Here is a 17,441-nt window from a genome sequence, read left to right as displayed (position 1 = left end):
GAGGCATGATATTGCTTTGCATGTGTCTTGGATATTTACGTTTTGTTCCCGTTCGGATTCTTTTCAAATAAATATTTTTTTATTGTAAGAGAGCAGTTGAATAATAATTTTAAAAGCATTACTTGCCTGCTTTGGGCAAGATTAATACAGTATTCAGGACTTTGGGAGATAAGGATAAGATGCAAATAACTGTGGCATATATAACTATATGACAGAGCACGCTGTAAAGCTTGTAACATTCTCTGAAGTTTCAGGCAAGTAGAAATCACATCTGGTTAGGGAGTCTTGTTATATGAGTTTTTTTTTTTTTTTTTTTTTTTTTTTTTTAACAGTGGAAAGGGAAAGGTTTTCACTCCTGGAGTTAAAGTGGGAAGGGTATTATAATCAGGGTGTATCACAAACAGGGATTCTCTGGATCTTAAGCCTCTAGTGACCCACTCTGACCATTAAAATAACTGTTATGAAGGAGAATAAAACAGCAAAGTAGATTGGAGCTTGTTGCATTCGGCTAATTTCGGTCACCTGCAAAAAAGCCTGTTTGTTTCATTTCTCCTTAACTCATTTGCAGAGTTCAACCAACTTAAGCCCCCCCCCACCCCCATTTAATAATAAACCCTTAACAATGAGAAAAAGATCATATATATTGAGTGCATGGATTATCCCCCTACCCTCGCCCAGTAGATAATAGAAGTGGCATGGTCCTAGGTATACTTTCTTTGAATGGATGTGATTTTTGCTGAATTTTAAGTTAATGGCTGTAACTGTCCTAGACTGCTGCAAGGATTTTCATTTAGGGGAAACTGAAGATTGAAGTTGGTCTCTGAGAACCACCCTAGCAGGAAAGTACAACATATGTTACCAAAGCTTATGTGATCCTGTTCCTCTCAGATCCAGGCTTCCTCTGCTCCTGCTTTCCCACTAATATTATTTTATTAAAATTTTTTTTAACATTTATTTATTATTGAGAGATAGACACAGAGCGTGAGCAGGGGAGGGGTAGAGAGAGGGGGAGACACAGAGTCTGAAGTAGGCTCCAGGCTCTGAGCTATCAGCACAGGGCCCGACTCGGGGCTCGAACTCACAAACTGTTGAGATCGTGACCTGAGCCGAAGTCGGACGCTTAACCAACTGAGCCACCTAGGTGCCCCACTAATATTATTAAAAAAAAAAAAAAAATTTTTTTTTTTAACGTTTATTCATTTTTTGAGAGACAGAGAGAGACAGAGCGTGAGTGGGGAAGGGGCAGAGAGAGAGGGAGACACAGAATCTGAAGCAAGCTCTAGGCCCTGGAGCCCGATGTAGGGTTCAAACTCATAGACTGTGAGATCATGACCTGAGCCGAAGTCGGATGCCCAACCGACTGAGCCACCCAGGTGCCTCTCCCACTAATATTATTGAAGATTATAGGGAGAGACTTCTTTATGGTATATTCTGAAAAACCTTTCAAAGACCTTTAATACTGACTCTTCATGTGATGTTAGGCAGATTTGGAATGTGTTTTACGAGTGACACTGTTATGGTCAGAACTTTAGGCACATTAATCTAATAGTGGGGGCTAGAATGGATAAGAGAATTGAGGTGACTTTTGCATAATTCAGGTGAGATATGATGGGAGTTTGATCTTTGGTGACGACAGGGGCTTAGAAAGGAGGAAAAACAGGAACAGGACATGGCATCCAGTAGAGAAGGAATAAAATATAAAGTTGAGTAGGAGGTTTTAAGTTTGGAGAAAGGGGGAAACGATTGCAGAAATAAGTTAGGAGCAAAGAACTAGTTTAGAGAGGAACATGAGGAAGTGGTTTGGAAGTATCACTTTGGAAGTGCCAGCAGGTGAAGATGTCCCATGGACAGACCTGGAGCTGTAAATATGAGAGTCACTGAAATAGATTTTCTAGTTGATGTTGGAGCAATACCTAATGAAAGGAAGGGGACAAGGAGGCCCACGCAGACCCTAGGAACACTTAGAATGAAGGAGTGGAAGAAGGGCGAGGAACCACCTGAGGAGAATGAGTGGCGGGAGGAGAACCTCCAGAGTTCAGTGTCACAAAGGCTGAGGAAGGGAGGGAAGCTTCGGGAAGGAGAAGGCTGTTAGGAATTTTCAGTATCTGGCCTGGTATAGCAGAAGGAGCTGAAGATTTAGAGCAGCACTGTCTGGTAGAAACAGTATGAGGTACGAATGTTAATTGAAAACTTTTTTTAAAAGTTTATTGGCAGAGAGGGGCAGAGAGAGGGAAAGAGAGAATCCCCAGCAGGCTCTGCGCTTGATCTTACAAGCTGAGATCATGAAATGGACTGAAATCAAGAGTCAGACGCTTAACCCACTGAGCCATCCAGGCGCCTCTCCCCTAAAACTTTTTTTTTTTTTAATTTTTTTTTTTTAACGTTTATTTATTTTTGAGACAGAGAGAGACACAGCATGAACAGGGGAGGGGCAGAGAGAGAGGGAGACACAGAATCCGAAGCAGGCTCCAGGCTCTGAGCCATCAGCCCAGAGCCCGACGCGGGGCTCGAACTCACGGACTGTGCGATCGTGACCTGAGCTGAAGTCGGCCGCTTAACCGACTGAGCCACCCAGGCGCCCCACCCCCTAAAACTTTTTAATGAACAAGTTTGATAAAGGTAGAAGGAAATAGATAAAATTAATTTTAATAGTCTATTTTATGTAACCTAGTACATCTAAAAGTTTTTATTTCAACATGTAATTAATATAAAAATATACTTGTCTGACTTCTCCTCTAGCGAGTTAGCTCCTTACGGAAACAGAAGCATTATCTGATTTGGTAGCATCCCCAACACCTATCACAATGTCTGGTTTTGTAGAAGAAACCCTGACAGTGTGTGTTGATTAAAGGGTATTAATGTTTGGTTTTCACACTGCCCCATACAGTTCCTTAAATTGATGTAAAGCAAAAGAGAGAATGCAAGGATTGCTGAGTATAACCACTGATTTACAAATTAGTTAGATGTGAGTAGTCATGTTTTCATTAAAGATTACTTGTATTCAACCCATTTCCACAATGGATTTGAGACAAACTGGGAGTAATCATACCTTCCATGTAGAGTTACTGAAAGTAAAGGTTTTTTGGGGAAAGATTCTTTAAAATGATGACAAATATTGATAATGTAAGACCATAGTCCCATATCCACAATTATGAAATCCAAAAGCCCCTGAAAAAACCAAAAGGCTTTGTGTCATTCGATAGAAAAATCTAACCTGAACCTATTGTTGTAATTTAAGACTACTTATATGTTTCACTATATAATATATATATTTAAAAAAATTTTTTTTAACATTTATTTTTTTTTTGAGAGACAGAGACAGAGCGTGAGCAGGGGAGGGGCAGAGAGAGAGGGAGTCACAGAATCCAAAGCAGGCTCCAGGCTCTGAGCTGTCAGCATAGAGCCCAACACTGGGCTCAAACTCACGAGCTGTGAGGTCATGACGTGAGCTGAAGTTGAACACTTAACTGACTGAGCCACCCAAGCGCCCCTCACTATATATTTATTAATGTGTTTATTTTGTGGTTCTAAGACTTTGAGGGAGCATTAAAAACATACAGTATTTGCATTGTACTACCTTTATAAAATCTGAGAAAAATACGAATTCCAAACACATTTAGTCTTAAGGGTTTCAGATACAGAATCCTGGATTTGTTAAGTCTTTTTTCGTTTTCAGTGCATCTTCTGAGCACATGTAACCATTATTATTTAAAAACAATTATAGTAACTCTACATAACAGACCTCCCCAAAACCCAGTGCCTTAGAGTATTTGACTCCATATTTGCCTCAAGTTGCAGGACTGTGGATCAGCTAGGGTAGGTCTGCTTTGCATGTTTTATTCTGGGGCCCAGGCTGAAGGGGCAGTGGCTACCCATGGTAAGCTCCTCTCAAGGCAACAGCAGAAGCAAAAGAAGACCAACTCCACAAGCAAAATTCAGCAGTCTGCTTGTGTCACATCTGCTGAGATCCCTTTGACCAAAGCAAGTTAGATGATTGTGCACAAAGGCACAGGGTGGCTAGTAGGCTGCACCCACCTTGACGCCAAAGCAGAGCCTAGCTCGATATCCCGGGCGTGGGGAAGTCTATTTTTCCCTGGGAGATGCTGGGGAGGGAGTGAATATTTGCTGAATAATAATCTAATCTACCACAGATGGCTCGCAGAAGTAGAGTGGGACGGAGGAGGGAAAAAAATCACCAAATAGATATATCACTATCATTGCTCTTTTTGGAGTCTACCACCTTCACAAAGCCTCTTGTAAGACTGAGGAAATTGTTTGCTCCCAGTCTCTTAAAATTCAGAGTCTTTCCAGTGTATATTCCTGAAGTTTTAAGTTAATTTCAAATTATTTTTATTAACTTTAATTATGAATGCAGTTTGGAGATTGGTTACATTTATTGTTGGATGTGAGGTTTTGAAAACTCACATAGAGGCTCTCCCAGCCCATCCATATAATCAGAACTTGGGCGGCCTGTCCAGGTTTGATGTCAAACTAACATCAAAGCTGATAAATAACTTTTGTGGAAAATAAATCACAGTCTCATTTGGCACTTAAAAACTTCTTAGCATCACGATACAAAGGTACTTAAAAAAATACTTTTGGTGGTTTTTTTTTGTTTTTTTTTTTTAATGTTTATTTATTTTTGAGAGAGTGAGTGCAAGCAGCGGAGGGGCAGAAGGAGGGAGGGAGACATAATCTGAAGCAGGCTCTTCACTGTCAGCGCAGAACCAGATGCAGGGCTGGAACTCATGAACTGTGAGATCATGACCTGTGCTGAAGTCGGATGCTAAACCAACTGAGCCACCCAGACGCCCCTATTTATGGTGGTTTTCTAAGTGAAGAAGAAACTAGTCAATTGACTAGAGTCATTAAACCACCAACTCTTTGTGCTGGACAAGATCGTGATAAGTTTCACGGAGATGTTTGTTTTTGTGGAATACAGATTTTGTTGGAGTGCCTGGGTGGCTTGGTCCGTTAAGCGTCCAACTCTTGATTTTGGCTCAGGTCATGATCTCAAGGTTTGTGGGTCCAAGTCTGGAGTCAGGCTGTGGGAGCCTGCTTGGAATTCTCTCTCTCCCTCTCTCTCTGCTCCTTCCCCAGCTTGTGTATGTGCACACTCTCCCCAAATAAATAAATAAATAAACTTAAAAAAAAAAACACACACAAATTTTTACGTTTATCTCTGACAGTGAAGAAAGAAATATCAGTAACTAAGTAAGCTTACTGTAAGAGTTTGAGGTTTAGTTGTTACCTTGAGATGGAGTGAGAGACAGAAATGTATGTTTCTGTTGGTGCTTCCTTAAATGGGACTTTTAATAAACTTATTTTTGGGATTCTAAACCTTTGCTCTTATGATACTTTTTGAAGTGCTGATGGATAGGTTTTCTGATTAGATGGACTTTTGTTCAGCATATGTAAGCTTTGAGATTATTTGTATTCTTCTGGGGTTTTTTAGTATCATTGTGTATAATGGAAATTTTAGTTGCCCATCAGAGAAGGATTTCTTTTTCCTTTTATTTGATTGAGCAGGTGTCTTGAGAAAAAGGAAATGGATGGCAGTGAATTCAAGTGTTGTGCTCTGTCAGTCTCAGAAAATCTTTAGCAGGTGGCCAGAGAGAGAAAACAGCAAAATCTACTTCCGTCCCCTTGCAGTTCGGGTCACAAGATCTTCACTTCCCAACAGCTATCTTTTGGGGTTTTTTTTTTGTTCGTTTTTTTGTTTTGTTTTGTTTTTTTGGTTCTCAGGGCAAGAATGCTAAGAATGTTATAAAATCAAGTAGTGTCCTTTGCCACACTGCCTGGACAGTCGGACAGTTGGGTCATTGGGCTTCTTCATGTAGTACTCAATTGTTTTCAGCTGTTACTGGACCAGAATCAAATCAGGCTTTGCCTGTGCCTTTCTTTGTACCAACAATGTTTGTTTGTTCACCAGGCCAGGCTGGTGCTCGCCTGTGCTTCCTGCTGAGCTCCATGTAAAGAGCAGCCCTTCCAAGAAGGGTCACCCTGTAGCTTTGTGATCTTCAAAGCATCAGTGGAAGCATGAGCTTTCTCTAAGTGAACTGGAAAAGACCTGGGCTGGGCATCAGAATACTTGGGTTCTGGAACCGGTGTTACTTGCCCCATAATCATGCACTGGCAAATTCTTTCACCTTTCCTGACCCTTAATTTTTCACATGTAAATACAGGATGTGCCTTTGAAAGTGATATTGGGATATGCCAAAGTGACTACCACATTATTGATGCTTCTCACAAGACTTGTCTGAGAAATCTCCAGTGTGATAATCAGTTTGTGTGGTTTCTTGTAATACCTGAACAGATCCTATAAACCTAAAGCTACTAGTAGAAACTACTAAAGTTAAAATGACCAGATACAAATACTAGGAGTATATATTGGGAAAACTTTTGACACTTCAATTTTTAATTTAGAGTTAGATCAGTCATTGAAGTTTAAGATCTCATTTACTAGGTTTTTTTTAAAGATCTCATTTACTTCTAAGCAGCAGTTCTAGTAGTAATAAAAATCAGCTCACTATAACTTTTTTTGTTTCATAATGTAACTTAATGCTTATTGTAAACTCCCAAAGGGCAGGGATGAGTTTGTTACACAGAGGCAACATAATGTAGTATGTGAGCCGTTGCTTTGCTCCTTTGCGTACTGGATGTGACCTTGTGCAAGTTAGTAGACTTCTGTGTGCCACATGGCTTTCATATGTAAAGTGGATGAAGTGAACGCAATTAAGTAAATCCCCTCAGTGTCTGTCTCGGAGTTTTGGTGTAAATAGCCAGTAGGGGTGCCTCGGTGGCTCAGTTAAGCATCTGACTCTTGATTTCAGCTCAGCTCGTGATCTCACAGTTAGTGAGTTTGAGCCCCAGTTGGGCTCTGTGCTGACAGCGAGAGCTTGCTCTCTGCCTTTTTCCCCCGCTCGCGGCTCTCTCTCTCAAAATAAAAAAATGAACGTTAAAAAAAAAAAAAAAAAGCCAGTAAACTACTATTTAGTAAATAGACAATCACTTTTCGTTTCCTATTTTATCTGGTAATATACTTTACTTACTTTTTATTTATTTTTGCCCGCATGGCCCCTTCTTGTATTTTGCTTGTTTCATTTGGCTAACACTCTCTTATTTATTTGTTATTTTGTTTCTGAGGGATTATATGAGAATATTAATGACAGATTTCTGAAGGTTTTTCTGTAATAGAGCTATACTTCAAATGATCTGGTATAGCAGGCAATCAGTGGAAGTGACCAACTTGTAGCTTTTTCTGTTTGCCATCCTCTGGCATTTCTGGGTTAGCTGAGGTGATAGGTACTATACTGGATGTTTTTGTGGGAAAGAAGGGGATAATATGTGCTCTGTTTGCTGATCATTAATGCTACATTAATGTTAAAATTTCAATGAGATAGTCAACTTTAAAAAATCTTAGAAGCATAGATCAGAATATTTACTTTGAATGTTTATTGGACTTATAAAAAAATATATCTGTTCTATTGGCATGCAGCTCTCTTTTAGGTAAGCTAACATACATGTTGCCAAGTCTTAATTTTATTCGTTTTAAGAGACAGGAACAGTGGTATGAATAACCATAAATGTAGGTTTACTTCCACAAAAATCTCTGAATTTTTAAATTGAAGCATATAGAAATGTGCACACATCATAGGTACAGAGCTGAGTGCGTTTTCACAGACTGAAATCCCTGTGTAACTAGCACCCAGATCAAGAAACAAAACATTACCAATACTCGCAAAAACTTCCCAAATATCCACTTTGAGTAAATAACCACCATAAAGGTGACTGTTGTCTCTATTTGTATGTTTAATTAACTTTATTTTTAAAACAGATTTACATTAGTTATGTCTTAGTTAGTTAATATTAATTTGCAATCCCCTGATTTCATGTCAGCTAACCATGGGCTGAAGCTGGAAGGGAGGACAACGGTTGGCATGGTATATAAAAGTACGTAGGATAGGAGGGAAGCATACCTTGATTAAAAATTTGTCATGATTTAAATGATCTAGGTATAGGTAATTAAGGGTTAATTTGAACTCAGTACTAGAGGAGAAAATTACTTTCTGAGTGTGTGTTTTTAATCTGCCTTCGGTGTTTTTGATGAAAAATCACTAGAATGTAAAAAGAAGAGTATTTACAGGGTAGAGGATACCCAAGTTGAAAGTGAAAATGAAACCAGACATTGACAAAATACTTTCATGTGAGTGTGTAAGTGGTAATGTCTTACGGTGTGTAAATGAGAATACTGCTTAGGTATACAAACAGATTTTTTTTTTCCTTCTGTATTTCTGAAGACTTTCTATGAAAAGGGAAGTTGAAATAAAAATATTGGCTGGTGGAAATTAAGGCAGACAGGCAAATGGGAATGCGTGTTCCACCCCCCCCCCCCCCAGGGTGAACTCTGGGAGACCGAATGGAATGTGTAAATAAGGCTGGGCCAGGATGCAAAGGAGAGACCTAAGGCTGGGAGTTAGGAGTCTGTGATTTTTGTCCTGGTCTGCCCAGTTGTGTGATTTTAAGCAAGTCGCTGAACTTAGGTCCTCTTCTGCTTTTGTAAAATGGGTATGTTACCTGCTTCCCCTGGCTCGGGGGCATTGTGGTAAGGATAAATGAGACGACAAAGAGAATTTTGCAAAATTAAAAGCACTAGACAATTTTACAGAGATAGAAAGGTTAATTTGGATTAGTCATCATAGGAAAAGGAATGTTGAAGAGAACATTCTTTTTTTTTTTTTTTTTTTTTTTAATTTTATTTTTGAGACAGAGAGAGACAGAGCATGAACGGGGGAGGGTCAGAGAGAGGGAAACACAGAATCTGAAACAGGCTCCAGGCTCTGAGCTGTCAGCACAGAGCCCGACGCGGGGCTCGAACTCACGGACCGCGAGATCATGACCTGAGCCGAAGTCGGCCGCTTAACCGACTGAGCCACCCAGGCGCCCCTGAAGAGAACATTCTTTAATATCATTTAGGTCCCTTTGCTCTAAATCTGAAATCATTAGATAGATTTGTGATTGAAAATACTTGGTTTCTCAAGTAGATTTACTCATTACCAAACTGACAAAAGTTTGTCACTTGAAGTTGATGGCAGATTAATACATTTCTGGTTTACAAATTGGTATTATAAGTGTTTGATTCATGTGAATAGATTTACAAGGGTTTGATCAACTCTGGGTGACCTGGTAAAATCCTATTTCAGACCTGATCCGGGAGCCTGCAAATGACAGCAGCCTGAGAGGTCCTTAGAAAGCTTGGCTTGGAGGAGAACACATGAAAGAAAGGTTTGTTTTGGCTGAATGTAATTTATGGAAGTGTTTGAAAATAAAAGTATAATTGTAATGCACAAAGGATTGTTTTCTTTTTCCTTTTTCAGAACCCCAAGAGGTTTTGTTTTCTGTGAAAAAGTATTTCTATACATTTGCTCCAATGACAGAGTTACCTGCACCCTTGTCTTACTTCCAGAATGCACAGATGTCCGAGGACAACCACCTGAGCAATACTGTACGTAGCCAGGTACAGTGTCAACCCCTGAAACTGCCCTTGCCAGACTATGGATTCAGTGACCTCCTTCCCTCATTTCCAAGAGAGGCTGAGGGGACTGAGCAAGCTTTCTCTGCTTTATCAAATTTACCTGTTAGCTGAACTTCAACTGAGGGCAAAGCATTGTACCATTTAGTGCTGGGGACACAAGACTGTGTGAGACGTAGGTGTTAATATAGTTTCTCCCTGCCTCAGATATCGCCTCCTCTATGAAAGCCTCTCCAACTTCCCCAGCTATTTGTTATTTTACATTAACTTACTCTTACTCTTCCATGGGCCGAGTACATTTTATTTACTTTTATTTTTTCAGTACCCGGCATGGTTCCTGACAGTGCCCAGTAAATGCTCACTGGGACAATGCACAGTGATGAATGCAAGACTGAGTGTAGAAATCCTAAGAGAGTTCAAAGGAGGGGCACCTGGGTGGCTTAGTTGGTTAAGCATCCTTCTTTGGCTCAGGTCATGATCTCACAGTTCATGGGTTTGAGCCCCAAGTTGGGCTCTGCGGTGACAGCTTGGAGCCTGGAACCTACTTCAGATTCTGTATCTCCCTCTCTCTGCCCCTCCTTGCTCATGCTTGCTCTCTCTCTCTCAAAAATAAACATAAACATTAAAAAAAAGAGTTCAAAGGAGAGAATCAAGAAAGGGGTGTAATTAGTGTTATGAGACACAGATGTCCAACCTGCCTGCAACTCTGTTAGCTAATCATTACAGATTGAATGTAGATCCCACAGATGGACTGTGAGATAGCTGGGAAATTGGTAGGATTTTTAGAGATGGAGCCAGAATGGGGGAACATAGAAGGCCAACTATAAGCTATGCAGGCTGTGAGGGGTCAGGTCGGGTGGGGTGGGATCAGACTTTCCCCTGTTAGAACCAGAGAGCAGAACCAGTGGTGGAAGGAAACAAGTTCTGGGTCAATAAAAAAGAATTATCTCATAATCTGTTGTACATCTGAAAGGGTGCGGACTGCCTTGTGGCTTAGTGTGTGTTTGTCACTAAAAGCAGTTCCAGAGAAGGCTGGAAAACTACCAACCACATCTGCAGAGAGTTAGTCTGTGGAATGAGCAATGAGCTAGAGCACTAACTAGATGGCCTGGAAGTGCCCTTCACACTAAGATTTAGGATTCCAATTAAGGGTCAAAATGTGAGGAGGAAGGCTTCACAAAATATTCTTTGATGAATGGGTAGGATTAGAGTAGAGCAAACTTCTATCACCACTGATAGAAGAAATAACACTAGTGGAGGAAGAATTTTCCTAAAATATAAATAGACAGGGAAGCTGTATCCAGAGATATGTCATCAGAGGCAGGTCACACTGTACTGCCAGAACATTTTTAATCAAGTGAGATCAAGTTAAAATAATTATCAGGGGAAGCCCTAAAAGGGAACACAAGCTGTAAAGGGTAGTATGTAGTCCGAGGGGTGTGTGAAGGAAGGGAGAGGAGAAGAGTTTTTACCTCAGTTCTTGGTTGATAATGGGTGTTACAAAGACTGGTTTTTGTGGAAACATGTTTGTAACAGCAGCTCGATATGCTCCTTTTTGCTATTTCCCTGGAATGGATTTAAACCAAAAAACATTTTTTTTTAATGTTTATTTATTTTTGAGAGAGACAGAGACAGAGCATGAGCCAGAGAGGGACAGAGAGAAGGGGAGACAGAATCTGGAACAGGTGCCAGGCTCTGAGCTGTCAGCACAGAGCCTGACGTGGGGCTCGAACTCACCAACTGCGAGATCATGACCTGAGCCGAAGTCGGACGCTTAACTGACTGAGCCACCCAGGTGCCCTTCCCCGGAATAGATTTTTGAAAAGTTAGCATGAGACCAGATTATGAAGTTCCTTGGTAGTTTCAATGCCACAGACTTTGTAAAACTGTTACTTCAGAGTAGGGAGAGGGAAAATGGGGACAGTCCCAACTTAGTTTGGGTACCCCTTCCTTAACTAGAGCAGCTCCTACTGTATCTTTTTATATATTGATCTTCTGTGGATCCATTTGAACAAAAGATTCCACCACTAACAAATTTTGGGGAAAGACAACAACAACACAGTTATATGTCACCTATTTGTTCCAAACCTTCCAAAGGTATCTCATCTCAGAAAAAATCAGGTCTGAGGTCTTGACCGGATTCTTCTCCTCTGCCCCCATCCCTGTCTTATCTCTTATTAACCTCTCCCTTACTCACTGCTTCCTCATTTCTATCTCTGGGTCCTGGATTATTCTCCCATTCTTCTCAGATGGCTTTCTTCACTTGCTTTATTTAGGTCACCTCATGAGTCACCCTATCAGTGAGGCCTTTCCTTCCTCTACTCCCCTTCCCCACCCTACTACCCTTTATACCCTTCCATGCTTTACTTGTGCATAGCACATATCAGCATTTCTACCATACTGTCTACTAACTTGTTAATGTGTTTATCTGCCTCCCTTTACTGTGTAACCCTGTATCCCCAGCTGTGGGAATGGTGCTTGGCACATAGTTAGCTCTCCATTGTTAATGCAGTATTACTTACATCCCTCACACTCAGGTTTTGTGGGGCTTTCATGGTGTGTGTATATATATATATATATATATATTTTTTTTTTTTTTTTTTGTCTGCCTTGTTTTATACCTTAGTGATTGATAAATTGAAATAAAGGGCGCTGTATAGGAGTTACAGTTGACATGGGATTTTTATTGATAATTACATGTACTCGTGTAATTTTAGCAAGTTTTAGTGCTAATGTTGTTAGTGGTACCTTCCAGATCTTTTAGGGGACCACTGCCTAGAAAACCAGGCCTGGTTTATTTAATTTTAACCCTGCCATTGATTATGGGATATCAAATAAGTTTATCTTTTGTTTATCTTCTTAAAAATGTCTTCTGCAGCTTACAAATATCTTCTGTATACATTCTCATACTTTCCAGTTACCATGGGATAGGTATTCCCATTTTGCAGTTTAAATGCTTGTCCAAGATCACATAGAAAATTATAGGACAAACCTGGTACATAAAACTGTGCTTTCTAATGTCAAGCTTCCTCCAGTGTTCTTTCTGTTCTTACAACTATCTCTTACCCCAGGAAAATGTTACAATACTAAAAGGAGATATTGTATGAAAAAATTCTGGGGAAGGAAAATACGAAGTCTTGTGTATTCATTTTGCACCAGTGTACTTGAAACAAAACAAAACCAAAAAGGAAAAGAATCTCATTGTTAAGTTTTTTTTTTTTTTTTTTTTTTTTTTTGTTTTGCTATAAAGAAGCCATTGTGTACATGCTTTGGTTGGTTATGAAAAAATGGGGGTAAGTCCAAATTTAAATTGAATGTAGATGACTGTTTTGTGGATTAATTGAAAGCAGCTCCTTTATTTCCCCTCTTGGAGAGTGGATTTGTTAGATACAAGCACATGAAGACAAGCCTCTGCAGGCATCAAAAGTCCTTATCAGGCTTATTTCTTTATTTGCTCAGTGGCTAGTTTAGAAGAATCACAAGGAAATTGAGAGATGTGGAAAGTTTCAGTCTTTCCATGCTGCTCAGGAAAGGAAACTAACATATTGAATGTCTTCAGTGAGTTAGACCCTGTGCTAGATACTGTCACAAACATTATTTAGTTTTAGGGCCATATATTTAGGGCCTCTGAATTAAAGTGCTATTAAAATGTTCTGTTAAGGTGCTTATCTATGACAGTATATCCCCTAGAGTGTGCATGTAGGTTATTTTAAATATTATAAAAATAAATGAACATTCATTTAAACATATTTTTGAAACTAGAAGGAAAGTAACTTTCTTACAGAATTTATTCAGATATCAGTGTAAAAAATGGACTTCTATTCCTTTACTCCGTCTCTTCCTCCAACGTCAGGAGCATCTGTAGTCTTGAACTTATGGGGCAATCCTTTGGGTTTGGGGGACCTATGAGGATTCAGGAACAGTGATGAATTGGCAATTAGCGGTTGTGGCTGAGTCACCTATAAATAGGCCCTTTAAAGGAAAGAACGCTCATCCAGGTGTAATTTGAAACAGGTGTTTGTAAGTTGGTTTAATTCACTTAATTTCTTAGTACCTCATTTTTCCCATCTGTATAATTAAGATGGTTTATTAGATAAATTCTCTCTCCTAAGTTTTGTTGTGACCAGGAGTTAGGGTGGCCAACTGTCCTGGTATGCCCAAGACCGAGAGGTCCCTGGAACACAGGGCTTTCAGTTTTAAAACTGGGACAGTCCTGAGAAAATAAGATCAAGGTGATTACCCTATGAGAAGTATAATGAAATTAAAATCATTTGGAGCTGATTAACCCAGTCTTAGTTAGATGACTTTGTTGTGTAACTTCAAGTATAATTGCAAGGGTATATCGTTAGTGTTCAAGTAGAAGATAACATTTAAAACATTTCTGTCTTTCCAGAAACAAAATGTTGCCCATGACTTCATTCCTCCATCCTTAGCAGATAGAGGATGGGCTGCCTTAGCCCAGAAAAGAGGTTTTCCTTTTGTCCGCTATGGGTAATCTCATTCACAGTGAAGGGAGTTAGAGTTTGATGAGATTAGTCAAGAGAGCTGAAAAATTGTGGTCTTGTTTTAATCCAAATATTTATTTCTGAAATTTTTGATATGATGTATTTTAAGCGTATGCAGGAAGTATGACAAATAATGTAATAAGTACCCATTTACCTACCACCCAACTTTATTAAACTTTAATGTCTTGTCATGTTTGTTTTGTATACTTTGTTAATTTTGAAGAGTATTTTCACTAAGGTTTTTCTGTTTCTGTTATATATTGATCGTACATGAAATGAAATCCTCACCAAACTAAACAAAATTTGCAATTAATTTGGACAGGTGGTCTAATTATATAACAGAAAGAAATTAAAGATAAAATTGGAGCCTCTCTCCCATATTCCCCTTCTTATTTTCCTGGCCTTTAGTTGCTATCCTGAATTTAGTGTTTGTCATGCTTACTATATTTATGAACATAAGCGATATTTAATATATCACCACTTTGCAGGTTTTAAAACTGTGTATGAAATATATGTGTGTATGTGAAAGTTGTAGAAGAAAATTCCCACATTTTTGAAATGCATAAGTACATGTTGCAGAAGAGACCTGTTTTTGGAATTTATGTATATATAGATGCATAAAGCTCTAGTTCATTCGATTTTTATTTATTTTGTGAACATATAAAAATGATCTAGTTTTTGTTTATAAATATTTAATAGTTTCCAATTTTTCACAGTAACCAGCAGTGTTGCAATGATACTCTTATTCATTAATCCTTCTGCACATGTAAGAGCTTCTCAATGATAATCACTATGATTGGGTATATGGATCTTACACTGTATTAGAGTTTGCCAGTATGTTTTCTGAAGTGGTTATATATCAAGAGCATACAGCAGTTTTCATTCTTTTATATCCTGGCCAGTTTTTGGTATTGTCCGACTTCGTGTGTATCAGTTGGTTGGGTTTGAAATGACTCCTCAGGTTACTTTAATTGTATTTTCCTAGTTTCTAATAAGGTGGAACTTTTTTCCTTATGCTTATTGGCCATTTGCATTTCCTCTTCTGCGAATTGCCTGTTTATGTTCTTTGCCCATTTTTCTACTAGTTGTCTTTAAAAAAAAATTTTTTTTAATGTTTATTTTTGAGGGAGAGAGAGAGAGACAGAGTATGAGTGTGGGAGGGGCAGAGTGAAAGGGAGACACAGAATCCGAAGCAGGCTCCAGCTCTTGAGCTGTCGGCACAGAGCCCAACGTGGGGCTCGAACTCACGAGCCATGAGATCATGACCTGAGCCAAAGTCGTACGCTTAACTGACTGAGCCACCCAGACGACCCTAGAAAATTATTTTTAAAAGAAGTTTTTGAATGTGAAGAAAAGTTGCAAAAGGACAGTGTGCTATTTGAGGAATATCTATGGAAAGGGGAGAAGCATTCAAGGTTCTCTGTGATGAGTGAGTAAGAGTAGTAGGAGAGTTGGAGCAACTGATGTAAAAGAAACTAAAACAGCATGCTAGCATTGGGTCTTTGAAAGCGCCTGTATTGATCGCCATATATTACATTATGCCCTCGAGGTATGTTTGTCAGTCTCCAGTTTAAAAGACTGAAATGTTTACAATGCATTTTAGAAAATTTTCCTTAAAAAATAGTAAGTTTTGGGGTGCCTGGGTGGCTCAGTCTGTTGAGCGTCTGACTCTTGATTTTGGCTCAGGTCGTGATCCCAGGGTCTCCTGGTTCGCAGGCTCAAGCCCTGCACTGGCGCTGTCAGCCGTACTGTGAACACGGAGCCTGCTTGGGATTCTCTCTCTCCCTTTCTCTCTGCCCTTCTCTCTCTCTCTTTTCTCCCTCCCTCTCTCAATAAGTAAATAAACATTAAAAAAAATAGTTTGGTATGTCACAGGAGCTAAGTGGAGAATTCATTTTATTCTTTTTCTCTCAAGAAAGTGTGCCTTGCTTACTTAGAGGTGGCATTCTATCAAAAGTTTTTACTTTTTTTTCCATTAGTTTACTCACCACCTCTAACTGGAAGCTAGCTAATGAGTCAACTATTTCTGACAGAGGCCAAAGCTTACAAGTTGTGAAATAGTTGAAGTTCTTGGTTTCCTAAATGTATTGTATAGTTTGGATATTAAAGTAGCTCTAACAAGAACATTATTTGGGCCTTTTTCTGTAGTTTGTGATCTGTCATAATCCTTAGGTTTACTTTTACTGTACCTGTTAAAATAGTTTGTAATGTTTTATTTTTCTGGTGCAAAATTTTGATGAGTAGAGCTCTTTTTCCTTGACTTGTCATCATTTTTTGCCAGAAGCCTCCATTTCATCTGATGTGACAGGAATATACTGGAACTAGAGAAAATTGAAAGTATAAACTTCAGAATAGTGAAAATTCATGTTTTGAGTTGGTGTAGATTTACATCTTTTATGTGGATTAGCTGAGACCTTAGTTTTCTAAAACATAGAAGAATTTTTTAGAGTAAGTCTAGGATTTTATTATATTGTTGATTAGCCTTTTTAAAACATATATTAGAGGGGCGCCTGGGTGGCTCAGTCGGTTGAGCATCCGACTTCAGCTCAGGTCATGATCTCACACTCCATGAGTTCGAGCCCCCGCATCTGGCTCTGTGCTGACAGCTCAGAACCTGGAGCCTGCTTCGGATTCTGTGTCTCTCTTTCTCTCTGCCCCTCCCCTGCTCATGCTCTCTCTGTGTCTCAAAAATAAAATTAAAAAATATTAAAAAAAATTAAAATGTATATTGGAGCAGGGAGTTTCAAACCTTCTTGTGCATTGGAATCCTCTGGAAGAACTGTTAATAAAAATTATTCGACTCCCAACCCCAAAGTTACTGATTCTGTAAGTCTGAGATAGGGTCACAGAGTTTGCATTTCTGATCCGTTCTCAGAATTTGCCAGTGCTTTCGGTCTGGGGTTTGAGAACGAATTATTTAGGTAAAGAAATGAAGGGAAAGTGACATCAGAGAAAAATGATAAGATTCATAAATGGGATTTTGGAATTTTTATTCATGTTCCTTTATTCTGACCTAAATTTTCTAGACCTTAAAGAAATAAATTGTCAACAGCCTTTTTGATTTACACTAGAAAATGTCAGTCCTTTGTAAATGAAATAGAAATAAATAAAATAGAAACCTTAAAGTAGTAATCCATTGAAAGATCAATAATGATTCTCTATATAAAGCAATTGCTGAAGTGTACTTATGTGAGTCCAATACCTTCAGTTGCTAAATTTATAAAATTACAGCATGTTTAGTCTTTAAAAATAAAGGTTTTCTGCATTATCTTTTTTTAATTCAAAACGTTAAATGCGAAGAACTTTATTAAGTTGTTAGCAAATCATAGACTGATAGAACTAACCTCATTTCTCTCTTCTCTTCTCTTCTCTTCTCTTCTCTTCTCTTCTCTTCTCTTCTCTTC

At 39.0% G+C, this 17,441-nt stretch overlaps 1 protein-coding gene and 1 long non-coding RNA gene across 3 annotated transcripts in view; both read left to right on the top strand.

Annotated features, from left to right (window-relative positions):
- PSEN1 (presenilin 1) overlaps positions 1 to 17,441 on the top strand; it is a 76,355-nt gene that overhangs the window by 655 nt on the left and 58,259 nt on the right. Inside the window, exons 2-3 of one of the 2 annotated variants that reach the window (XM_049612507.1) lie at positions 9,204 to 9,285; positions 9,378 to 9,505. In XM_049612507.1, coding sequence (XP_049468464.1) covers positions 9,431 to 9,505 — 75 coding nt within the window. In that variant the 5' untranslated portion in view covers positions 9,204 to 9,285; positions 9,378 to 9,430. Of the gene's footprint in view, positions 1 to 9,203; positions 9,286 to 9,377; positions 9,518 to 17,441 lie in introns of both variants that reach the window. The other variant, XM_049612506.1, reaches the window with a different exon arrangement.
- Positions 9,524 to 17,441, top strand: part of LOC125909365 (uncharacterized) — a 17,774-nt gene continuing 9,856 nt past the window's right edge. Inside the window, exon 1 of the long non-coding RNA XR_007453665.1 lies at positions 9,524 to 17,441. This exon is cut by the window's right edge and continues 1,277 nt beyond it. This is a non-coding gene — a long non-coding RNA (uncharacterized LOC125909365).

This window comes from Panthera uncia (genome assembly GCF_023721935.1).
Source record: "Panthera uncia isolate 11264 chromosome B3 unlocalized genomic scaffold, Puncia_PCG_1.0 HiC_scaffold_1, whole genome shotgun sequence".
Lineage (NCBI taxonomy): Eukaryota > Metazoa > Chordata > Mammalia > Carnivora > Felidae > Panthera > Panthera uncia.
The sequence above is the reverse complement of the archived record's forward strand: the minus strand, read 5'-3'. Positions and strand labels throughout refer to the sequence as shown.